Source organism: Sceloporus undulatus, chromosome 2 (assembly GCF_019175285.1).
Source record: "Sceloporus undulatus isolate JIND9_A2432 ecotype Alabama chromosome 2, SceUnd_v1.1, whole genome shotgun sequence".
NCBI classification, from domain to species: Eukaryota; Metazoa; Chordata; class Lepidosauria; order Squamata; family Phrynosomatidae; genus Sceloporus; species Sceloporus undulatus.
This window is the reverse complement of record NC_056523.1, coordinates 228,712,166-228,737,702: the sequence shown is the minus strand read 5'-3', so window position 1 is coordinate 228,737,702 and position 25,537 is coordinate 228,712,166. Positions and strand designations below refer to the sequence as shown.

The window sequence follows — 25,537 nt, the reverse complement described above, 5'->3', positions numbered from 1 at the left end:
GTTGCTGGATGGAACAGGTTATAAGGATGTTGCTGGATGGAACAGGTTATAAGGATGTTGCTGGATGGAACAGGTTATAAGGATGTTGCTGAAACTACTGGCTGCTGATCCTTTTCCAGGCAGAATTCAAAGTGCTGGTATGACCCTTAAAGCTCTGTGTGGCTTGGTTCCAATCTACAGTATTTGAAAAACCTTATCTCCCTGTGAGCTTGCCATTGCTCCTAGATCTGCAGGGGAAGGCTTTCTCTCACTTCCATCACCATCCTAGGCACATTTGGTGAGGACATGAAAGACAGCCTTCTCAGTGGCTGCTCCAAATTGGAACTCTCTTTCCCAGGGAATTCCGCTTTGTGCCCTCCCTGCTGTATTTGTGCCAGCAGATAAGAACCTTTTTGTTTAAGGAAGTCTTTGATTTCTTGTATGTTGCAGCAGAGGGAGATGTTAATAGAAGATGCAGTGTTTTTATTTTATTGTTCTTTTAAGCATCTTTTAATGCTGTTCTAATTTTAGAATAGAAATTTATTGTGTTTTAACATTAGTATGAAGAGTTTTTTTAATTGTATTGTGAATTTAAAATGTATGCTGCTTTGAATCCCTTGCTGAGAGAGGGGAGGGATATATACCGGTAAAACAGAATAGAATTTAAAAAATTAAATTAATTTCTCTTCTCAGATTCTTCCTCAGCCAGTGACAATGAGAAGCCGTCCCGAAAGAGAAAAGAAAAGCCCATGTTTCTCAAGGACTATGAGAGGAAGGTGATCTTGGAAAAGGAAGGGTAAGGCATAAATACTGGGTTACTTGTCATGTTAAATACTTAATCTAGGACAGTGGTTCTCAACCTTCCTAATCCCATGATCCTTTAATACAGTTCCTCATGTTGTGTCCCCCAACCATAAAATTATTTCTGTTGCTACTTCATAACTGTAATTTTGTGCTACAGTTTTCCGATGGTCATATGTGACCCCTGTGAAAGGGTGGTTCAAACCCCAAAGGAGTCACGCCCCACAAGTTGAGAACCACTGATCTAGGACATTGTTTTTCAGCAGTTGGTCCTCTAGATATTTGAGACTTCAGCTCACAGAATTCTTGAACATTGACCATACTGGCTTGTGCTTCTGTGGAGTTGAAGCTTAACAGCTGGGGGACCAAATGTTTAAAAACACAAGTCTAGGAATTTTGATCTGTGAGCTGGCAGATAGCAATTGCATGAGGTTATTTTTTTCATCTTGTCCTCTAAAGTATGTTGCATTTGTATAGAGGAATATGTGAATGCATAAGAAAGAAAAAGAGTGGATGAAGTATTCAGCCACACTCTGATATATTTCTATACAGGCTTTTGGTGACTCTGGTCCAATTTATTATCTTCATGCTGCAATATATCAGTTTCAAATGTGCTGTTGAATCCTTCCTCTCCTTCTTCCCCCCTTTTTCTCTCTTTTTCTTATGCTGGAACAAACTAACAGGTGTCTGCTTGAAAGCTGGAATATGTCAAGTAATTCTTTTTTGTGCAATTGCTGTTTTAAAAGAGCTATGGTAAAAACATATATTAGCTTTGTGAAATCTGGTTTGATGCAGCCATATTGAATGGTTTTACTTAATTCTGATCACTATACAGGACTACATAGATGAGTGTGTACAAGCTCAAGGAATGCAGTGGGTTTTCATGTTCTCCATTTCTTTGTATGTCATCTGGAAGGAGACTTTAGTAAACTTTAGGACCCATACAGACAAGCCAAAATAAAGCTGCTTCGGGTCACTTTGGAGGTATGCTTTTTAAATTATTCATGCATCGTAAGGGTCCGCACCAAAGCAACGCTCCACTCCCAAGGACTGGAGCGCAGCTCTGGTGCACCTTCTGGCCTCTTAGGATGCATGCATCATTTCAACAGCATATCTCCAAAGTGACCCGAAGCAGCTTTATTTTGGCCTGTCTGTATGGGGCCTTAGTTTCATCTTGAAAGTGCTCCCAATTACATTACATTTGAACAGACTGCTTTGTTTTGAAAACCTTTTAAAAACCTTTAGTTAGCATAGCAGCTTCATAAACAATGGTGCAATGGTTTTCAGGGCTCAAATCCTTGCATGTTTATGAAATTTATACTATGGACATGAGCCAGCATGAATGTAGTGGTTTGAGCATTGGATCATAAATCAAAATGCAGATGTTTGTCAAGAAATCGTAAGACCAGGACTGTGCAAGAACTAGACAAGATCCTCAAGTGCAAAGACATGTTGAATGCTGAGGTCAGGATTGTCTCTGCCATAATATTTCTGATTTCTGTACTTTGAACATATCATGAAAAGACAGGACCCATTAACAAATACAGTAAGAATTGGTAAGGTGGAAGACAGTTTGGAAAAGAAGAAGATTACATTATATGTGGATAGACTCAGTCAATGAAGCCACAGCCTTGAGTTTGCAAGACCTGATCAGGGCTGTTGATAACAGGGAGACTTGGAGCGCTCTCATTCATCATAAGTTGAATTCATTTTGATGGCAATTTAACAGCAACAAAGCCACAAAACAGGTTTTTGCTATCTTCCTTTGTGCATGTTGGTAATCCTGCTCCTTGTGTATTAGTTAAACTAGCATTGTTCGTGTCATTCACATCAATTTGTGGATGGCAGTAAAGACTTTCATGGAGTGTTTGGGATTTGCTGAGATGAAGAAGCTTCATAGCCTGATTGTTCACTCAAAACTCCTTGGTTTGCTAGTGCTTTTCATTCTCTTATAAGAAAAGGGGATGTTGTGGTATTTTTCACTCTATATTCAAATTGATCTCTATGTACACTACACTGATATAATCCTAATATTAATACACTAGACAAAGGGATCTTGGCTCAAATATCGAGTGCAAAAAGATTACAGCTTGTCTTCCACTTCAGTTCTTAGTATTTTGACAGTATCTATTATAGAAGGAATTTGGGAACTATTTCTCTTCCAAGACTCTTTAACAAAATGGAAGGCTAGTAACTTATCTATGCAGTGCTTTGGGGTAGATAGATATGACCTTTTGGAAGTTCTACGTTTATTTTATAATGCCATACAACTCTCTTTCATAAAATTTCCTGTTTTTAGGATTGACAGTATTGTGCACTTGGGACTGATGATACATCAGCATATCTGTTGGTAGCTTGTGCCTTTGGAAAACTGAAATGGGATCATTGGGGAGAGTATTGCCATTGTGCAGTTCATGGGATGATTAAATGTTTGCAACCCTGCTATATTTTTTGTCACTAATTATGGAGTTTATCACACGGGACAGACCCTGTGCAGAAACTAAATTTAAACTGGAATTAAACAGTAAAAGCGGGTAGATTTTCAGACAACGTCGTGGGTTAACCTGAACAGAAAGTGGACAAAACCTACAAAAGCGGGTTGATTTTCACACGACATAATCATTAATGAGCATTAATGTAACATTAATCTGAACGGAAAGTAGACAAACTCCACTCCATTTTACTTTTGGAAAATCCCAAAAGTAAAAAAGAGTAGGCTTTGCCGACTTTCTGTTCAGGTTAATGTCACAATATTGTTTATTAACCCCGACATGTCTGAAAATCAACCCTCTTTTGTGGATTTTCTGGATTTTAAAATCTCGTTTCTGTACAGGATCTGTCCCATGTGATAAACTCCTATGTCAAGAGTCTTTTTGGACCTTAGTTCCCCAAACCCCAGGGCAGAAATGGCCTCTTAACAGATTGGTAACTCAGAAGACTCTATAGTCACTTACAACACAGTACAGTAATATATACGAGTAGCTACATTGTCAATTTCTTAGACAGTTTGAAAACATTGGATTTGTTTGTGTGGGGGAAACTGATCAGAAAGCTTGGGGGGAAATTGGAATATATCCCACACTTCCTTTCTTATTAAATCTAAACTTATTTTCCTATTTTTAAAATAGCATAAAATACAGCATTTGTAAGAATACCATACAGAATGTACTTATTTTGTGTATTTATGAAATTTGTAGTATGGCTGTGAGCCAGCAGTGGTTGGGTTACTGGACTATGACTCTGGAGAACATGGTTCGAGTCCCCATTTGGCTGTGGAAACTCACTGGCTGACCTTGCACAAGCCACACTCTCTTGGACTCAGGAAGGCAAAAGGAAATGCTCTCTGAACAAATCTTGCCAAGGAAACCCTGTGTTAGGGAAACCTTAGGGTCGCCATAGGTCAGAAATGACTTGAAGGGACATAACAACAACAATAGTGTGGACATAATGCATGTTTGCTGAAATATAAATCATTTTATTGACACTTACCCTGAATAAAAATACACCTTGTACCTTGCCCGGAAACTAATTGGCAGCTAGTGAAGGGATTTCAAAACCAGTGTTATGTAATCATTTCGAGAAGTACCTGTAATGAACCTGGCTGCCATATTTTGTACAAGTTGAAGTTTCCGAACTTGGCACGAGGGTAGCCCCATGTAGAGCTCATTACAGAAGTCCAATGGAGAGGTTACCAGCACATGTACTACTGTTTCAAAGTCTCCCGTTTCCAGGAAGGGGCGCAGTTGGCGTATCAGCCGAAGCTGATAACAAGTGCTCCTGACTGTCGTATCCACCTGAGCTGTCAGGTAAAGCGATGAACCAAGGAGCACCCCCAAGCTGCAGTTAGAGTCTTTGAGGGGAAGTGTGATCTCATCCAGAACTGGCTGACATAACTCCATACCCGGGCTCATGTTTCCTATAACAAGTACCTCCGCCTTAACCTGGATTCAGCTTAAGTTGGTTTTCCCTCATCCAGTCCATTACTGCCCCAAGACAGGCATTCAGAGGAAAGATGCCATCCTCAGTCACTGCATCAGTTCAAGACATAGAGAAATATATTTGGGTGTCATCAGTGTATTGATAACACCCTGCCCCATGTCTCCAGATGATTTCGCCCAGTGGCTTCATGTAAATGTTAAACAGTATGGGAGACAGGATGGCACTCTGGGGGACACCAAATTTTAGCTCTCTTTTTTAAGAACAACTGTCTCCCAGTGCCACCATCTGGAATCTGCCCGAGAGGTAGGACCAAAACCACTGTAGAACAGTGTCTCCGATATCCATCTAACCCCTCTCCTGAAACGTAAATTGATGGATATATGTCTTGGTTGATCTCAAGACCCTCCATCCAACCAACACCTCATAGTCCCCTAAGTAGACAAGAGTTGCTCTATCGTGACTCCTTAAGTAATGTACTCCTTAAGTACTGAACATGGCTTGGGTCCAGAATATTTAAGGGAACGCCTTCTTCCATATTGTCTGTCCCGCGCACTAAGTTCCTCGGGGAAGCATCTACTTCAGCCAAGAAAATCTAGACTAACCTCAGGGCCTTCTCCACTGCTGCTCCGAACCTTTGGAATGACCTGCCGAAGGAGATCCGCCACATTTCTACTCTTACAGCCTTTAAGAAGGCTCTTAAGATGGATCTTTTCCTTTCCTACCTAGTTTCTTTCCCCATTTACTGTGACATATGTCGCTCTTCCACCAATTCTTCTCTTAAATTTAATGAAAAGAATTAAATTAAAATTAATTAATATTAAATTCTTGCCTCAAGAAGAAGAGCCCTCCCTTCATGCCAGCTGTCATCATCCGGCCTAGGAGGGAGTGAAAAGGCAGGCCAAACTCCTTCAGAGCTAGCCTTAAGAAGAGCCCTCTCTCTATGTCAGCTGTCATCATCAGGGCTGGGAGGGAGTGAAAAAGACAGGCCCCACTCCATCAGGCCTAGCTATGAATTACTGTGACTTAGGTCGCTCTGTTTTATCGTATGTTATTGTATTTTATTTTATTGTATTCTCTATGTATTTTTATTGCTGTAATGCACTTGGATTCCTTGTGATTGGGCAAGCTATAAATCATCATCATCATCATCATTACCTTTCAATAATATATGTGAAGTTAGATCTGTTCCAACTTGGTGTTGTCCAATTCCTATTGTGGGCTTTCATTACAACTCAGATCAAATGTCAGATTTCTCCTCTGAGACACTGGTATATGGGCTTTCATTATAACTCAAATTAAATGTCACATTTCTCCTCTGAGACATTGGTATGTACAACAGGTCTCTTGCTCTTTTTTCTGTCCACCTCTTTTTGGCCTTTTTATCCCTTGGCAAGGCCAGGCGATAAGCTCCTTGTGTCCCAGTCTGGAGAAAGATGAAAAGGTGAAAAGGCCGCCCAGAAGGGAGAGGGCAGGTAAAAAGGATAAGAAGAATAATTCTTTTAGTATCTCCTTGTAAACCAAAAGCCAGGAAAAGAAAACAAGCAGCAGCTTACAAGCACGAAAGCATTTCTGTGTGTCATCTTGTGTAAATGGCAGCACTGTGTTTGCATGGAGAAATGCATCTTGGATTTCAGTCTTTATGCTTACAGTATAGTGAAGAATGATCATTCTCTAACGGAGAAGATTTCACAATTGAATACCTTGATCAAGTACAACATTGCCTTAGAATATTTTTAGATTATACAGTGGTCCCTTCCTTTACATGGAGGATCCGTTCTGGATCCCTCTCCCATATAAGGAAAAAAAACCCGTATGCTCAAGCCCCATTGAAAGCCATCGGGGATGTGCATGCGGCACACACACCATTCTTTTTCGTGCAGCTTCAGCATAAGCTGAAAGCTGCATATGGTGCACCTGCGTATAGCAAACCTGCTCTGAACAAATCCTGCCAAGAAAACCCCATGATAGAACCTATCTTATGGTCACCCTAAGTCAGAAATAACTTGAAGGTACACAACAAACCCCAAACTTGCAATTTTTTTAATTGAGGGAAAATGGAAAAGTCAGAGAAGGCACCATTCTTCCCTTATTCAGAGAAGTGTAGAATCCTGTTTACCAAGCCAGCCAAAATGTAGACTTCTGCATTTGGCCCAGTGACACGAGTGGAACTTTTTCCTGGAAAAGTAGAACTGGGGAAAATTAGTAAATTTTTCACTGCATTAAGCAATGTTATCTGATTTCACATGTTTGGTTTAAATGTTAAATTCAGATACAGGACATTTTGGCTCCTGTGCAAGGAGAAAGGTGGGGATATAAATTAAATAAATTAAACGTTCAAACTTTTTGAACTATAATATATGTGAAAACTTTTTGACTATAATATTTGTAATAACGGAAAGAGAATAGTTTTTGCTGTCTTTCACCCCTGTACTTGATATCTTGGTATTTGATACCAAATGATAATTAATTTAATTATTACTAGCATGCTACAATCAGTACGCTGCTGTCTATTATATATCAGTACTGTCAGATATCAGATGCTATTACATGTGAATGAACATTAAATGCTATTACGCGTCAAATAATGTTAAGTGACATTTTGATGGCAATATCAAAACAGCAAAGTCATACTAACAAGTATGGAGCATCTCAATTTCTCATTCAAAATTTGGATGGTGAAATTGCAAAACTCACCAGATATCAAACAGTAGTAGATATTCCTCTTGGATTGTAGTCTTCTTACAATCCTAGATAGATTTATAACTCTAGAGAGGCTGGCTTCTAGTTCTTGTCCTTTGCTAGAACAATGGCCTGGGTTGATCAGAGTAATATGTTTTTTCCTTTGGATTGGTAAGTACATGCCAAGCTACATTTTAGGGTGAATTATGGGTACTTTGGTACTAGAACATTCCTTATGCCTGGATCTGATTATGTCATCAAATTGAAGAAGACTTAGTTTAGAGGTTATATATATTATTATTAGAGGTTCTGATAAGCTATTAGTTTTTTGTTTTGTTTTTTTCATTTGGGTTGAAGCATTGCAATCGTGAGTGTGTTGTCCCCAGGCCCAGGTTTCCTGTAGGGAGTGGGAAAAGAGGGATCTGTTCCTTCAGTAACCCTCCTTTTTTTTTTCTTACAGTAAATACGAGGATGAAGAGGACAAGGAGGAAGTAGCAAGTAAACATCCAAAGGTGAGGCTGGGAGGGATATGTTGGGAACAAGGCTGTGAGTTCACTGTACATCTGAGAAACTGCAGTGTTTTTAAGGGAATTCTTGATTTGTGTTGGGAAGTCTGCAAGAAGTTGTGGCATACTGTGCTAATCTTCTCTTCTACCATTTGACAGAGCTATGTGGAAGAGCAGAAGCAGCTTAAAGAGAGGTGAGAAAGAATGCGGTTGCTGGGAAACAGAACCTTCTACATAATAATCTTATGTTCTCTTTCTTCACATGTGCTGTTTGTGTGTGTATGCCATCTTTTTCTTGTGGTTAATTTCTTTAAAAAGGGGATTTGTCCAGGGGGTCCATTCTTTTTGTGAGCCCTCTTTCCAAATGCCCTGAGTGGGGGAGTAAGCTATAGTTAGTTCATGAAAAGGAAAATGCATTTTCCACCTCTCTAACAGTCCCTTGCTTCTTTATGTCTTGTCTCCTGGGAAAGTGAATATTTAAAATGGACTGGAGCTGAGCCTTATTTCTCCAGAGCTAGGTTTTCCCTGAGTTCGAACACCAGTGATGTCCATAAATAAGTAATATTCTATCTTTGCTAATCTCAGCAAAATACTTCCCTAGAGTCTTGCCTTTATAATGGGGTTGGGCAACTCCGAAGGAGACAAAAACCTCCTTTGCACCATTCAATGTGGCTTGATGTTTCATTCCTTTTGAATCCCGTAGTGATTTAATCTCTCTTTCAGCTTCACATACTAGCTCCCAAAATATTATTTTTCTTCATTTAGGGGTTTTCTGAGGAAGAGTGATGAGGGGCAAGAGGACCCAAATCTTGGAGGGGCATATGTTAGCCGCAAAATGACGTGATTCTTTAAAAAAAAAAATCAGGGGTAATCAGGAGCCTTGGGAGAGTTTTAACAGGGTTGCAAAACAGGGGTCCACCCTTCTGTTTGGCTTGCCTCCGGACAAAGTAGGATATGCTCTCAGGTTTACTGTAATAATGATTGCCTCAGTGGTCTAGCTGGTTTAGCATAGTCTTTAGGCCCTATTCCAGATTGTGAATGTAATTCCTTCAGTTCTCAAGACCCTTGGCCTTGGATGAATAATGCTGAACCTTCCCTTGCCCCCTCTCATGCAGCTTCCAGAGGTTTGTTGCAGATAGTGATGAAGAAGAAGATGCTAGTTCATCATCTTTACTACACAAGCGAGCCAAAACTAAAGAAGAGAAGGTGGGTGTGTAAGGAAGTGATAGTTTTTTTTCCTGGCTTTTTAGGCTGTGGCTCATCCACACCGAGTTCCAGTGGGCAGCTGTTCTGGTGGGTGAGAGTGGGAAACCATCATTTCCCTTCTACGATTCACAGAGCTTCAGATATCTCTGCAGATAGCAAAATGATCAAACATCTCACTAGCATGGATCATTCCTCCACAATTAATATGTGAATGATTGATACTATTCTGTTTCGTAACTTCAGAATCAATCAATTTCTTCATTGTTTACATTTTTTTCTCATATTTTCTGCTTGTGCAGATCATAACACCTTCCTAACCACAACTGGGTACAACTTACACCACTGTTGAACAATTGTGCCTTGGCACAAATCATGATTCTGGTTTTGCAGTATGAACAGAATGGCATGTACCTGAACCAGTCCCCTCAAGCCATAAGGGATAGAAACTTATTTCTACCCCGCCTCCTGCTGAACCTCATTAATAAAATTGAAGATTAATTATGCACCTCATCATGAAATGCTCTACTTCCATGGCGAATGTGTTCAGTCCTGCCATAGAATGCAACTAGCTTTCAGCATACTGCAGAGACAGTCAGTGAGGTCTCCCAAGATGCCCCTGGTCCAAAGGCTCTAGTTGGGGTTTGGCTTCTCTTACACCTCAGAATCTGAACCTTGAGTATTAACTAAACATGCTGTAAGGTGGCTTCTGATAAAATATGGCAAACATCTTCTTAGTTTGGGGCCAAGTTTATATTTAACATCTGTCTTTTATCTTTTTATAGGGTGCAGGATAATTAATTAGTGAAACATTAATAAGTATGCACTAAGGGATGAATTCAAAATTCATTAACTATTTATTTCAAAGTAGAGGGCTGTAGTGGGTGTCAGCATTGTCTCTGTTCTACCCACTTGTTTCAGGAGTGTGAGGAGGCAGATTACATCAGCTGGCTGAAGGGTCAGAAGTCAGATGCAGAAGAGGACCTTCAAGACCTGGTAAGTGAGAGACTAGGGCCTCCTGCTGTGGATGGCACTATATGGTGGATAGCCATTTCCAGCAGCCAAATCTGGCTCTCTGTCACCACTGTTTCATCTGTGGCTGTTCTCTGTTGCATTCTGAAGCCTCTTTAAAGTAGGAAAAGGCACATGGAATTGATTTCTAGACTCAGTAATGGTTTGAAGAAATACTGTAAGATCCAGAGAGGGAGAAGGGTCAGCCAGCTCCAACAGGCCTTCCCTGAAAGAAGAGCCCACCCCTCCATCCACTATCATCTAGAGAGGGAGAAGAGTAAGCCAGCTCCAACAGGCCTTCCCTGAAAGAAGAGCCCACCTCTCCATCCACCATCATCCAGAGAGGGAGAAAGGGATCCTAGTTTCAACAGGCCTTCCCTGAAAGAAGAGCCCTCCCCTCCATCCACCAGAAAGGCAAGCCATCCAGCCTGGAGGGAGTGAAATGGCAGGCCCAACACCATCAAGCTTATCCTTAAGAAACAGAGCCCTCCCTCCAGTCCATCTGCCTTGGTCCAGGCCTCAGAGGGAGAGATGAACTCCAGGACTTGATCCCTTTCCCACCACCATTCCCTTCTCCTTTTGTGTTGCGTCTTCTTAGATTGTAAGCCTGAGGGCAGAGAACCGTCTAATTAAATGATTGTTGATACAGTGCTGTGTAAATTTACAGTGCTATATAAATAAAGCTTAATAATAATAATAATAATGTGGGTGTTTCCTACCATCACACAGAGTCCCCTTGGAATGTCAGAATACTGGTCTGAGATTTTCATTTGGGAGTAGCAAGAAATGATGGGAAAAGGCTTGACTTTATGGTTCTGCACCATTTCTTAGCATCATCTTTGATTACACAATTTAATTGCCAACAACTGCAGTGAAGTAGTAACATATAAATGATCATCTTGGAAGCAGAAAGTACAGATTGGTGTGGACTTCCAGATGCTGCTAAATCTACAACATGAGATGGTATGCTACCCTGTGACTAAGGTAGCTATCTTTCCCTAATTGCAAACACTTTTCCACCTTGCTTCATAATAGTATGTGCTCATTCCCCCTATCTACCAGTTAGGATAACATGATTGTTGAGAGTATTCTGTGGCTCATTCCTATTTGTAAAACCTATGCATGCATCATGAAAAATGTTGGGTAAACATATGGGGGGGGGGATGTGCTAGCCCTGCCATCTCTGTGCCGCTCCATGAGCTAATGCACCTAGGACTTTTTTAAATGCCTATATAAAAAGCTGAAAACATAGTGGGACAATGTTAGACATCTTTGGGTATTCACTTCATGGTGAAGCTTTCTTAGGTTTCCAGGTGGATGGATTTATTTCAGATATCCTTTGTGCTTGTCTTCCACCAACCTTCCCCAGGCACCTCTTAAAGAATATTGGAATGACCCCAAACTGGATGAAGGAGAACAGTTTCTGCGGGATTACATCCTGAACAAGCGCTACAAGGAGGCAGGTGATGGAGGGGACGAGGAAGAACAAGAGGAAAGGTGGGTGCTAATGGATTTTTAAAGCCCTTGAGGATGGAATGCAAACCTCACTAACTCTCTGTGTATCAGAGTAATATTTTCCTTGCTTTACATATTTATACAGGTGGCTGTTCAAAATAGTGTCTTTATACAGTTGAGATGCTGGTATGAATGTCCCAGGTTTCACGGGATTAGGGTTCACTGTGTCAAGCTGTTTTGCCTGAAGCTGCTCCTTATTGCTGGGTTGCAACACTTATCAACCCAGTCAACAAGGCTGATAAAGAAGAATGTTGGAAGTTGCCATTCAACAACTTTGGGAGGCTAAATTTTGTCCACCTTCTCTTACAGTTACACAGTTCCTGACTAGGGTTAAAAAAGGGAGTTGCATGCACGAACCAGCCTCTAGAGTCTGGAGGGCGATAACAAGTTTTTCTTAAATCTTGGATTTTAGCAATCAGTAGTTAATTGATAAAGATACAACATTTGCCGGTGCAAACTGATTTTTAAAAAATATATCTACAGTTTGCTGTAAGCCCCTCTGAACCCAGCCACCCTTTATCCCAGGCTTTCATTTGACTGACATAATTATGAAATTATTTCCCTGTTCCTCTAACTCAGTGATCCCCAAATTCTAGTCCTCCAGATGTTTTGGACTGGAAAGCTCAGCCATCTTGGCCAGTGGCCTGGGATTCTGGGAGCTGAAGTCCAAAACACCTGGAAGGCCAGAGTTTGAGTGCTTTAACCACTGCTATTGCTTTTCCCAGTAGATATGTTGTTTCTTTCTAGGCTGAAAAATCTTGACTTCACCCAGCAGGCCTTTAAGAAAGTATTGCCATCTTCTCAGTTAAAAGAACTGAAAATGACTAGAATTGTTGAGATGATAGAACTTTATTATAAAAGGACAGATCAGTCATGTCATCATCATGGAAAGCAATAGTGTGCCTTTTCAGTGTCTCCTGTTTCTGGACAAATTACACTTTCATGGAAAACTTGCAAGTCCAGTTCTAATTTTTCTTCGTCTAGCTTTGGGCTTGTATTGACATATATATTAGACTAATATATGTATGTCAGTGTGGTGTTTTGCATGAGCCAGCATGGTGTAGTGGCTTGAGTGTTGCACTACAACTCTGGAGATCTGGGTTTGAATGATGGCTTAGCCATGGAAATCCACTTGGTGACCTTGGGCAAGTCACACTCTCTCAGCATCAGAAGATGGTAATGGCAAACCCCCTCTAAACAGATATTTCCAAGGAAACCCCATGATTTTGTTGTTGGTACACAACTGCCTCCCAGCTATATTGGCTGATAATAAGAGTGAGACAGATAAGATCCCACTTTCTTGTTCTATTACCAAATTACCAAACTTGAGTTATCACTAAAGTAGAAGTTGAAGCCAGTTTTTGTGCCTTTTCTTCCCCCTGTCCCCAAGCAGTTTTCCATGCAGCAATCAGGTTAACAACATAGTAACATTCCATATTGTATTGCATCTGTTTCAGAGATTCATCCTAATGTCATGCCTTTGGCTCCTGTTGGCTCACCTAGAGAATCTTTTGCTGTTATAGCCTAATCAGAACACAGAATTGGCAGGGACTGGCAATTAAAGAACTATGCTCTGTTGTGGGAACAATCAACCCTCAGTATCAAAGGATTTTATTATCCATGGATTCAAGCATCTACAGTTTCAAAATATTTTTTAAAAGCAAATAAAAAAACAAACCTTGACGTTGCCATTTTATATAAGGGACACCATCTTACTATGCTTTTGTATGGAATGGGACTTGAGCATCTTCAGTCTGGGGAGTCCTCCAGATGATGCCAAGAGCCCACTGTATATGGCTTCTGGGTCTCTGAAATTGCCTCACCTAGGTGAATCAAAAGTGATAGCCAGCTCCTTTGCATCCCAAATTTTGTTTTCTCTGACAACTGAATTTTAGCTAGATGGTTTTCTTGAATTAAGCTTGCTCCAGTTCCCTTTCATTGTATAGCTGGCCTACTGGCTGCCTAGATTTATTGCACCAAGGGTGCATGAAGTGCTGCTGGTGGCTGAGAGAACCCCGATCCAAAGGTGGACGTTTGACAAGGCAAGGTACACAAGCATGACTAGAGCAGGGCATGATGGAAGGATTTTAAGCACCTGGAGTTGGCAGGTAAATGCTCCCCACCTCCAGATATGGTTAGTTCTGACTTGTGGCCATTAGCTTTTAATCTGGGCAGTGATGGTCTTAATTAGGGGCCAGGTTAAAAAAAAAAGATTTAAGACACTCCATACCTTAAGCATTGTTGTTGTGTGCCTTCAAGTTGTTTCTGATTTATGGCAACCTAAGGTGAACCTATTATGGGGTTTTCTTGCCATGTGTCTTCAGATGAGGTTTTCTTTTGCCATCCTCTTTGGCTGAGAAAGTGTGACTTGCTCAAGGTCACCCAATGTGTTTACATGGCCAAGCTGTGGTTCAAATGCTTGTCTTCAGAATCATAGTCCAATGCTCAAACTTCTACATTTATATGTTATATACCCATGGTGGCAAACCTATGGCATGTGTGCCCGAGATAGCATGCACAGCCATTTTTCATGGCACATGGAGGGCAGGAAAGAGGAGGAACAGCCGTATGAAGGCCATACCAGACCTTCAGCTGCCTCCAGAGAGGGCAGAAGTTAGTTTGGGCACTCGGTTCCTAAAAGGTTTGCCATCACTGTATATATGTTGGCCAGGATTTGATAATAATGGCACTCCAGTGGAAGTAGTCTATGGGCCTGAAGCGGTGCCATTTTCTTTAAACTGCTTATGATTCTTTGGTGAACATTGAATTGTATTCTAGACAGCTGTGGAAGATGAGAATCCATTTGTGAAATCTCAGGTTATGTTGTAATACCTTGTTACCTCCTGTGGAATTTCTTCACAGGCTACCTGAAGCACAACTGGCTGTGTCAGACTCCTCAGATGAGGGTGAGCTGTTCCTAAAAAAACAAGAGGATTTTGAGTGCCGATACAACTTCCGCTTTGAGGAGCCTGAGGCACAATTGGTGAGGACCATATCTTCAACTTTTGAGATGGATATATGTGGGACTGAGTTGGGCAAGCTACCCAGAGCTCTGACGCCATTCCAAAGTAAGGGAATCTCAGGAGGACATCACTAGGTTTGTCTCTCCCTCTCTGTCTGAGATATGCGGGATCAGGAAGCATTCCCAGACATTACATGATTGTTATCTAATGTTATTTTAATTTGTTGTCTGCTGCATTTTATTGTTTGAATGTTAACATGTATTAATATATATTAATTAACCTGCTGAAACCCAAGAAGACTAGATTGTCCGCAGTGACCCAGAGGACCTTCTCATCTGCCACTCCTAGGGTCTGGAACGACCTGCCGGACGAGATCCATCATATTAACACTCTGGAAGCCTTTAAAAAGGCTGTTAAAACGGATCTCTTCTCACAGGCCTTTCCAGATTAGCCTTCCTAGACTACCTTCCCTCTACCAATACCATCGACCCCACTCCTCCTCTAGAAGAAGGCATTCTTCTCACCCAAACCTACCTGCAATTTTTAGTTAATTTGTAATTAGAACATTTTGATTTATTCTGTTGTTCAATATATTTTTAATGTTTTTATGATTGGGGGAGGGTTGGGTTAAGGGGTTATCTTTTTTAATTGTAATCTTAAGTATGATGTTTTATTCCTATATTTGTTGTAATCCGCTTTGATTCCTCTGCAAAAAAGCAGAATATAAATAAGTTATATTAATATTATTATTATATTTAATTATTTTCATAGAATGTATGCAATAGGCAGGCTTATTTTATTTATTTTATCTATTTTAATTGATTGTATGTACAGCACTGTGTAAATTTACAGTACTATATAAGTAAAGCTTAATAATCATAATCAGAGTAATGTCCCATTTTCATTACTTCCCACCTCAACTCACTTGCCAACAGGTGCGGACATATCCTCGCATCATTGCAACTTCTGTTCGTCGGAAGGATGAGCGTCGCAAAGAGAAGCGCCAGGAGATCCGTGAGCGCAAGAGGAAAGTGAGTCGTTCTCAGGGTGGGGGTGATTGGGGTTCTGATTTGCTTTTCCTGAGCTGAGTAAATTAACAAGGCAGATGAAATGTGTAGCCACTGCTGATATCACTATTTTTCTCAAAACAGCAATGTAGAGAATATAAAACATTGCTTTTTTTTGGGGGGGGCAGAGATGGCTTATTTTATTAACAGTTGGAGATTTCTAGTCCTTAATGAAGCCAATGAAACCAAATTCTGAAATTTAATAGTTAGGTTTCTCCCATAAGACTTGTGAGCCTGCAACCCCAACTACACTTGAGGTATGGGTTTCCCATTTTAGGCACATCTTTGGAAGTAACTTAACTCTATACAGAGTATTATGATGCAGAATTCTGGTAAAATTCTTGAATGGCCATCTTTTTCCTGCTGAAATAATAATTAAAAAATCTGATTTCCGCACGCCACAGTGGCAAGGTCCCTGGAGAAATTACCACCCCCCCACCCCCCGACATGTTCACAATACACATTGATTTATGGTCACCTATTCTTGCAAAATTATTTATGTATATTAACTCAAAACGGGCAACTTTCCCTCAAGTTGGCTATCTACCATTGTTGTGCCACTCTAGAAGAAAGGGTACACAACAGATCCTTCTAATTACTGAGACATCAATCTTTAGGTGTGGTTTCTGTGCACAATATGTTTCAAACAAGTTTCTGAAATGGGATAGTAATCTGTTATCTTTGAGGAACAAGCAGGTTTCAGGAAAGGTAAAACTATTCTGGACCAGGCCTTTACATTACATCATCTTGTATCTAAATTTACCAGTGGCTCAAATAAGTATTTATACAGCTTTTGTAGACTTTTCATCAGATTTTGATTTGATAAGCAGGTGATGTTTATGGCATAAATTAGCTCAAACAAACATCGATAAAAGACCGATGTGGCTTATTTAGCTCTTACACCAAGGTAATTCTCTGCAGTTTCGAACAGGATTAAATTGTGCTTTAACTTAACTTGTTCTCATCAACCGGGGGGTGAAACAGGACTATATTATACAAAACTGACCCTAAAAAGATGTTAGCCAAATTTAGCAGGCCCTGTAAAGCAGAACAGTTGTTTGTAAACTATTCCAAAACTAAGATTATGGTGTTTGGAATGAGAACTTCCAGGTGCATTGGATACTTTATGGACATCATCTAGAACAGATTCTGTCAATTAAATACCTGGGGTTTAATGAGAAACTTTCTTCAAAAGTACATTTAGAAGCCACCAAAATCTCAAGTGCCAGATCTATTGAGCATCTTAAAAGAATTTTTTCTGTTCTAGAGGGGGGCAGTTAATAAATCCTGCCCTCAAGGTTTTCACAGCTAAAATGATCAAACAAATGCTGTATGGAGCAGAAATCTGGGGAGGAGGTGCATTTGGAAATTTTACAAAATGAATTCGTATGATAGATTTTGGAACTTTCCCTGGGGGTTTCAGCAACTCACTGTAGGGCTGAATTGGGTCTTTGCTCAATTGCAGCTGATATTGATGTCTCTGCCTTAAGATTCTGGTGTAGATTAAATGGACTTGGGAATCATTCTCTCAGCAAACTTTGTTGACTGGAGGGTCTGAGGTTTTGGAGATTGGGGACAGTTGTTCCAAGACTTTAACACAGAGAAGACTTAGTCCTTTTGGTCTTAAAACTAGATTTTTGTTCATGTCAGAGCAGCCACATTTAGGGCACAGTTCTCCATTTGGTACCCATAAATTCAGGTCAATCATGTAAAGCCATAGTATTTTGAAACTGACCTTTTCTCAGCTTCTAAGACAAGTATTCCAGTTACAGAAAGAAAAAAAAATCATTACTTGTTCTCCCATAGCCAAAGATATGTGTTATCAATTATTCACTTATATATGGACTGCACCCCTCAGAAAGTGGTAGTAGAATTCTTTGCCGATACAAGGCTATTTGTCATATATTGGCATTCAAGAAACTACGTGTTTGTAGTTTATATTGTAGTATAAATATTAATTTTACAATTATTCTTATTCTTATTTTCTTATATCCTGCCTTTCTCCCAATACAGGGAGGGACTCAAGGCAGCGAACAACTGTTTTCACAGGGGTCTGTAAAATGGTTATAAAGTTATATCTAATATTTTCATAATTTATTTTTAATTTATGTCCCATGTTTTATTCCATGTATTGTAAAGGTCTTTGGCTGTGTACAATAAAGATGATGGTGGTGGTAATAGTGGTGATGGTGATGATGTTGATTCCTTTTGCCCAAATGGGAAGACAAAGGTTCTCATCTTTTCCCTCGTCAGAAGCTGGATGTCTAATTGACACAGGCAATAGGTCTGATAGTTAATATAGCATTTTGCTCAATCTAAAAGGAGAGGGAACGCAAGCAGGAGGAGCTGAAGCAGCTGAAGAACCTGAAACGCCGAGAGATTCTAGAACGACTGGAGAAGCTGCGGGAGATCACAGGCAGTGAGACTGGCACCTTCCAAGAGGAGGACCTCGCAGGCGACTTTGATCCTGCCCATCATGATCAGCTCATGGAGGTATTTCTTCACCATTATCACAGGCCACCGCTCGTGACAGGCAACCAGACACCTGTGTGATGTAAATCACATGACCCTGTTCTTACATGAGCATTTCAAAAATTCTAGGGTGCTTCCCATGCAGAAGATGGTTGATTTTTCAGTTGGGAGGAGGTGGCTTGTGCCTCAGAGAGAATAGGGGCCTTGCCTAAAGCCGCTTCATGGGTTCACGGCAACGGCAAGATCTAAAAGAGGGACTACCAAGTTCAAAGCTTAGCTTGTTGGCCACAGCACAACAGGACTTCTTGCCTGTCCAAACTGTAGTTTAGAACTACGTGCTGAGACGCAAGGGATTACTCTTAGATTGTCTCTGTGTCTGACTCCTTGGTTGATAGTTGGTAGTGGGAGCATTGTTGCTAGTTTCATGACCTGAAGACGTTGCATAGAAGCAGTGCTCCCCAATTAAAGGCATTGGAAAAGGCTTGTGGTGCCTGAGAAGAGATTTCCAGCACTTCCATGTCAACACAAGCACAGTGTTTGGACCTAGAGCAGTACAGATGCCAAATCTCTAGCTATAAGACTGTAAAATACCTGTTTCCAAGTCCACGCAATTTACTGTTTACAGAGCAGGCATTAGAAGCTGAGGCAATGCCACCAAACATACTTATTTGGTCTTTTTTGTACTTCTGAAGTAAAATTTCTTCAAAAAAGAATTTATTTTTAATTTGATTTTGTATAGTAGTTGAAGTGGTGTATTTTGAAATGTGCCACACCTGAAAATACTGAAAAGCAAGGCATTTTTTTCTATTTGTTTTCATAAATCGATAATTCTTCCTTTTAACAACCATCTTGGAAGTGTCGAAATTTAGTCTTATAGCAAAACATGATCCAATTTAGTTTTGTGATCCTGTTTCTTTCCCACAGTCTCCCAGCATATCCAACTACTTAACATTGCAGATAACATCAGTATGTGAACGTAGCTGCTCTGTTTTCATGCCCACCCTTGTGGTAGTGGCAAAGCTTTAAGCAGAAATAGTTCTGTCAAAATGCTAGTATCTTATTAGGTGAAACTCTAGCTGTCTGAGAAGTGTTTCTGGATCCATTTTGTGAATTGTTGCTGATTTTCTTTAAAGAGCTTCCTCTGGCAATGGTTCAGTAATTTTTTCAGGTTGTTTAAATGCTACACACTCAGAAAGGAGAGATGTGGTAGTGATGGATATCTTCAACCATTCTGATATATCCGGGAAGTCAAACTCAGCCAAATCCTCACTTACCTCAAACACAGTTTCATTGTCCAAAAGGTGGAAGGGGGTCAGCTATTTTAGATCTGATCCTAGCCAACAAGGATGACTTGGTTAATGGGGTGCAAGTGCTTGGATCATTAGGTGGGAGTGACCATGTTCTCCTGGAGTTTGTTATACAGTAGAGAAGCCAGGCATAGTCAGACATGCATTCTAGACTTTAGGAGAGCCGATTTCATTAAACTTAGAGAAGTACTGAGGGTGATCCCATGGTCAGGAATACTAAAAGAGAAGGGAGTTCAGGACAGATGGGAGTTTCTCAAAAGGGAGATACTGAAGGCACAAATTAAAACAGTTCCAGTGAGGAAGAAAAATGGGAGGTGTCTCAAGAAACCAGGATGGATAACTAAGGAACTTTCAACTGAGCTAGGTTTTAAACAGAACAAGTATAAGAAATGGAAAAAGGGGGAAATCACCAAAAAGGGAATTCAAAGAAACAGCAGGCATGTGTAGGGGTAAAGTCAGAAAAGCTAAAGCGCAGAATGAATTCAGGCTTGCTAGAGAGGTTAAGAACAATAAAAAGGGCTTTTTTGGATATGTCCGCAGCAAAAAGAAAAATAAGGAAATGGTAGGTCCAGTCCGTGGAGAAGATGGCAAAGTGCTAACAGGGGACAGAGAAAAGGCAGAATTACTTAACACCTTCTTTACCTCAGTCTTCTCAGAAAAGAAAAAGGGTGCTCAATCTGAGGAAAATGGGGAAATAGGGGAAATTCAGCCCAGAATATACAAAGAGAGAGTACAGGAATAACTGTTAATCTAAATGAATATAAGTCTCCAGCACCAGATGAACAGCATCCAAGAGTATTAAAAGAACTGGCAAATGTAATATCAAAACCATTGGCAATAATCTTTGAGAACTCTTGAAGAACAGGAGAAGTCCCAGTAGACTGCAGGAGGGCAGACATTGTCCCCATCTTCAAAAAGGGGAAAAAAAGAGGATCCCAACAATTATCCATTTAGTCTGACATCAATACCAGGAAAGATTCTGGAGCAGATCATTAAACAGTCAACATAGGTTTCAGAGAAACAAGTCATGCCAGACAAATCTTATCTATTTCTTTGATAAAATTACCAGCTTGGTAGATGAAGGGAATGCTGTGGATATAGTATATCATGATTTCAGTAAGGCCTTTGACACGGGTTCCCATGACATTCTTGCAAACAAGCTTGTAAAATGTGGGCTAGACAAAGTAACTGTTAAATGGATCTGTAATTGGTTGACCGGCCGAACCCAAAGGGTGCTCAACAATGGCTCCTTTTCATCCTGGAGAGAAGTGACCAGTGGGGTCCCACAGGGCTCTGTCCTGGGGCCAGTTCTATTTATCAATTACTTGGATGACAGAATTGAGGGCACACTTATTAAATTTGCAGATGACGCCAAATTAGGAGTAGCAGCTAATACTCCAGAGGACAGGATCAAAATTCAAAATGACCTGAATAGACTAGAAAGTTGGGCCAAAGCTAACATAATGAAATTCAACAGGGAGAAATGTAAGGTACTGCACTTAGGGCAGAAAAATGAAATGCACAGATATAAGATGGGGAACACCTGGCTGAATGAGACTACATGTGAAAGGGATCTAGGAGTCCATGTTAAAGTGCTTTTGATGTTGCTATGTTGTGCAGCACATGAGACAACATGTTAATATATGGCGCCAGATTCTCCACCTTGGTTTCTGTAGTCAGTACCTTGTGAGTTGGAGAAACACCTGTCGCTTTCTCAGTGAGCAAAGAGACACTGTAATCTTCTCTCAGATGAGGCTTTTATTCATAGAAGAATTTCCACTGTGTACAACACTATATACAGTGACACCATCCACATCAGTAACAACCCACTCTCAGGCACACATTGTCTAATTCTCCCTCAGTGACAGTTGAGAATGACAGTTGACAGTTGCATCAACATTCCAATGTAGCACTGTTTAAATGCTAACATATATAACTGCCACTAGAGCTGTAAATAACTTCCACAACAGCTTTCCCTAGTGGCCACATCCATGTCATTTTATTAGACCTGTTTACCATGGTCCTGACAGTCCAAGCAGTCCACATGAACATGAGTCAACAGTGTGATGCGACAGCGAAATAGGCCATTGCAATTTTAGGCTGAATCAATAAAAGTGTAGTGTCTCGATCAAGGGAAGTAATAGTGCCACACTATTCTGCTTTGGTCAGGCCTCACCTAGAATATTGTGTCCAGTTTTGGGCACCACAATTCAAAAAGTGTCCAAAGGATGGTGACTAAAATAGTGAAGGGTCTGTAAACCATTCCCTATGAGGAGCGACTTAGGGAGCTGGAGATTTTTAGCCTGGAGAAGAGAAGGTGATATAGCCCTGTTTAAATACTTGAAGGGATGTCGTATTGAGGAAGGAGCAAGCTTGTTTTCTGCTGCTCCAGAGAACAGGACCCAGAACAATGGATGCAAGCTCCAGGAAAAGAGATTGCATCTTAACATTAGGAGGAACTTTCTGATAGTAAGGGCTGTTCAACAGTGGAACACACTCCCTCAGAGTGTAGTGGAGTCTTGGAAGTCTTTAAACAGAGGCTGGATGGCCATCTGTTGAGTATGCTTTGATTGAGAGTTCCTGCATGGCAGGGGGTTGGACTGGATGGCCCTTGTGGTCTCTTCCAACTCTATGATTCTAGTATGTGACATGGTTTTATAGGGGTTCATCAGCTGATACTTTAAACTGATCTGTTTGTACTCTTTTAAAGGATTCTGATTATTTAATTTTATAGGAGGACGCTGAAACTCAAAAATAACTCTTCATTGTTTTAAACTATTATGATGGCTTCACCCTGAGAGATTTGTATTTCTCTCAAGACTGTTGTGCGGAGCAATAAATGAGTCTTTGTTTCTTGCTTCTCTGTTCCAGAAATTCTTTGGAGATGAATATTATGGAGTTGGCGAGGAAGAGAAACCACAGTTTGAGACAGAGGAAGGAATTGATGGTATGCTAAAAAGGTTGGGAGGAAGAAGCCATTTGAAAATGGATATTTTTGATTAATTTTAAATTAAGGATGAGCAACATGTGGCTTTCCAAAGGTTGTTGAGCTGCAGCCCCAGTTAGCCCCTAGGCAGCATGTCCAGTGGTGAGGGATGTTGGGAAACGCAGCTCATAGAATCATAGAGAGTGAAAGGGACCTCAAGGTCCATCTAATCCAACCCAATACACATAACTAATGCACTTCATGACCATGCAACCTCTGCTTAAAAACCTCCCAAAGAAGGAAAATCCACTGTTCTCCATGACTTTAGTCTCATTCTCTGTGAAATAGCTTTTATAGTCAAAACATTCTTCTTTATGTTTAGATGAAATCTCTTTTCTTCTAATTTGAATCCATTCACCCATGTTCTACTCTCTGGAGCAGGAGGACAAAGTCTATCTACAACAACATCAAGAAAACCACAAGTCACTCATCCCTAATGTAGAGGGTTAGAAATGTTAATAATAATAATAACAACAACAACATTTATTTGTATTTCCCGCCTCTCCCTGCAGATCTAGGTGGGATTACAGCAAAGAATAAAAACTACAATACAATACAAAATACAATATTATCTAAAAATACAGTCAGTAAAACAACAGCAATATTACTACCAATCACTAAAAAGACCAAATCATTGTCAATTTTCTGTGCTATCAAGTCAGAGTGGCAATGTTCCATAAAATCAGCTATAAAAGGTCAGGTGGATAGGCCCACTGGAAGAGATCCATCTTAAGTGCCTTTTTAAAGTTTACAGCCACAGCCCCTAAATTATGGAACAACTTACTGGAAGAGATCTGTTTTAAGTGCCTTTTTAAAGGCTTCTAAGTTGGTAATGAGACGGATCTTTGTTCTCGTTTGGCAACTGATTCCATTCTTTGTCACTCCACCCACTAATCACCAACCCTGATTTTTCTTTGGAAGTCAAAATCTCTGCTCTGCAGCTAGTGAGCATTCTAATTTGTTATCAGGCAGATTATTGTGAGGGCGTGTTATCCCTGTGTGTGTGTGTGTGTGTGTGTGTGTACGCGCATGTGCGCGCACCCACACACACATGCATAAACACGTAGTACATGTTCCTTCTAATGTCTTGGTGGCCTTGTTTGGGCTGCAGCCCTGATAGCACTCAACCCCATGAGTTTGCTATTAGGAGTGATAAAACATGCATGTTCAAGTGCAGAATAGGCATGAGATACAGAATAGGCATGAGATACACATGAGATACATTGATTATATACAGTATGGAAGAAACTTTTATCTTTGTGCTGCCTATCTGGGTGTTTGGGAGGCATTTTTTTAGTTGCTGTTGGTAGAGCCCCACTGGACAAAACGGGTCAATTTTGGCCTGAGGCTTTTGAACCCTCAGTCTGGTACATGGAAGTAATTTACAGAGGTCTGGGGATGTTGTTTTCCAGGAGAAAAGTCAATAAAGAAAACATGACTGAGACCATGGAAAAGGAATATGGTGCCAAGTAGAAAAATGAAATAACTCTAGAAATGATTCTCAGAAGCAACTTCCTAGTGCAATCAGGAATCTGCTGCAAATTCTTGTTAAAATGAGAATATTTTTGTTATACAGTGGACCGTTCCCATCTGTGGTCATTCTGTCCTACCCCAGCAGATCAGAAAAACCACAGACACTCAAGCCCCATATTATATTTGGCCCAAAAGAAGGTCCCTAGGCAACTTAGCAATTTAAACCTTGTAACATCATAATAGTTTAAAGAACAAGAAAATAAACTACAACACAGAATAGCACTAATTACATTTAAACAATTACTGGTAATTAAATTAAGGCTTGATCTTCCAAATCCAGATTTTGCACCAGGTGTGTGTTGTGTGCATTCCCACTAAATACTGAAAGTAGTCTGTTGTGGCCTCTCTTTCTTCTTTGTAACACACATGTGAATTGTTTAAAATCTGTTTGTAGAAACAGGCATGCCAGATTGGAATTCTGTTTCTACCTCACCTGTGTTCAAGAGGATCCTTGCAGAGAGATGTGCAAGCATCTGGAACTCACTTGTTAGCTGAACAACAAGTGTCACTTTTTCATCTTTCTCTCTCCATCCTTAATCCAGATGAATGGAATTGGGACAAGTGGACAGGAGGGGATGGTACTGAAGCAGAAGCGTTTCTACAAGAGGAGGAGGAGGAGGAGTACCAGCCGCACTGCGAGGATCCTAACTTTGTTGTATGTCTGCCTTTGTTACTTTAAGCAGAGCTCTCAGCCCTCATTGGGTGCTTGAGAAGGGGAACTCTTGTGTCACATTCACTCTGACCATGTAATTGAGACAGGATGGCAGCAAATGATGGAGGGACATATGATGGACAAAAGGAGTGAGAGAGAGTCCTTAGCCTGCAGTCAGGGCCATGCACAGTGTGATCAGTGTTCTGTCTGAACACTTGGGAATGCATGGAAGAAATGGTGTCATAGGGTAACATGAGAGACAAAAATGACTGGGTGGAAAGGAACAGGGTTCACCCTGTGCTCATCACAGCTTTAAATGTGTATTCCTGTACTGAAGAGGGCTGGACGGGATGATCCTTGTAGCGTCTTCCAACACTATGATTCTGCTAGTTATGTTTTTTTTCCCATGAGGGCTGGAAACCTCTTCAAGAAAAGCAATTAAATGTGACTTTCTTATGGGCAGCTTGCATGCAAAGCGAACCTTATTGAGATCCAATTGGAAGAATCATGAAGTATGGAATGGCCAATCCTAAATCTTAATAGGAATGTCCCTGCAAATAGTGGATTTGGAAATGTGGGTAGCATCTCCTTGTTATATGTGTGAGGAGCCAACTGTTGTCTTCCCTGTGTGCCTGTCTGGGGGAGGTGATTGCTCTGCTCATCGCTCAGGATTCATGGTCATGTGAAATGGCAGTCCTTCATTACATCTGCTTCTCACACCACACCTACAGATGGATGCTGATTATGACCCCTCCCAGCAGCCTGGTCCATCAAAGAAGAAGCGGAAGCTGGAGATCCCCCTTCTGGGCAAGAAAAAGCGCAAGTCACGTTTTGCAGAGGTTATCTCTCAGAAAAAAGAACCCTTTGATTCTGGTAAGGATGTTAGATGGGCTGGTGCTAGTTGGTATTAGAGAGGTTTCTCCA

General features: G+C 40.7%; 1 protein-coding gene across 1 annotated transcript in view; it reads left to right on the top strand.

Annotated features, from left to right (window-relative positions):
- The window catches only part of KRI1 (KRI1 homolog), a 34,393-nt gene that overhangs the window by 4,665 nt on the left and 4,191 nt on the right, over window positions 1-25,537 (top strand). The window contains exons 4-15 of the mRNA XM_042453784.1: window positions 673-775; window positions 7,859-7,910; window positions 8,064-8,098; window positions 9,020-9,110; window positions 10,029-10,103; window positions 11,488-11,615; window positions 14,496-14,616; window positions 15,532-15,627; window positions 17,986-18,156; window positions 22,314-22,389; window positions 24,504-24,616; window positions 25,345-25,486. Of these exons, the coding sequence (XP_042309718.1) occupies window positions 673-775; window positions 7,859-7,910; window positions 8,064-8,098; window positions 9,020-9,110; window positions 10,029-10,103; window positions 11,488-11,615; window positions 14,496-14,616; window positions 15,532-15,627; window positions 17,986-18,156; window positions 22,314-22,389; window positions 24,504-24,616; window positions 25,345-25,486 (1,203 nt within the window). The remainder of the gene's footprint in view (window positions 1-672; window positions 776-7,858; window positions 7,911-8,063; window positions 8,099-9,019; window positions 9,111-10,028; window positions 10,104-11,487; window positions 11,616-14,495; window positions 14,617-15,531; window positions 15,628-17,985; window positions 18,157-22,313; window positions 22,390-24,503; window positions 24,617-25,344; window positions 25,487-25,537) is intronic.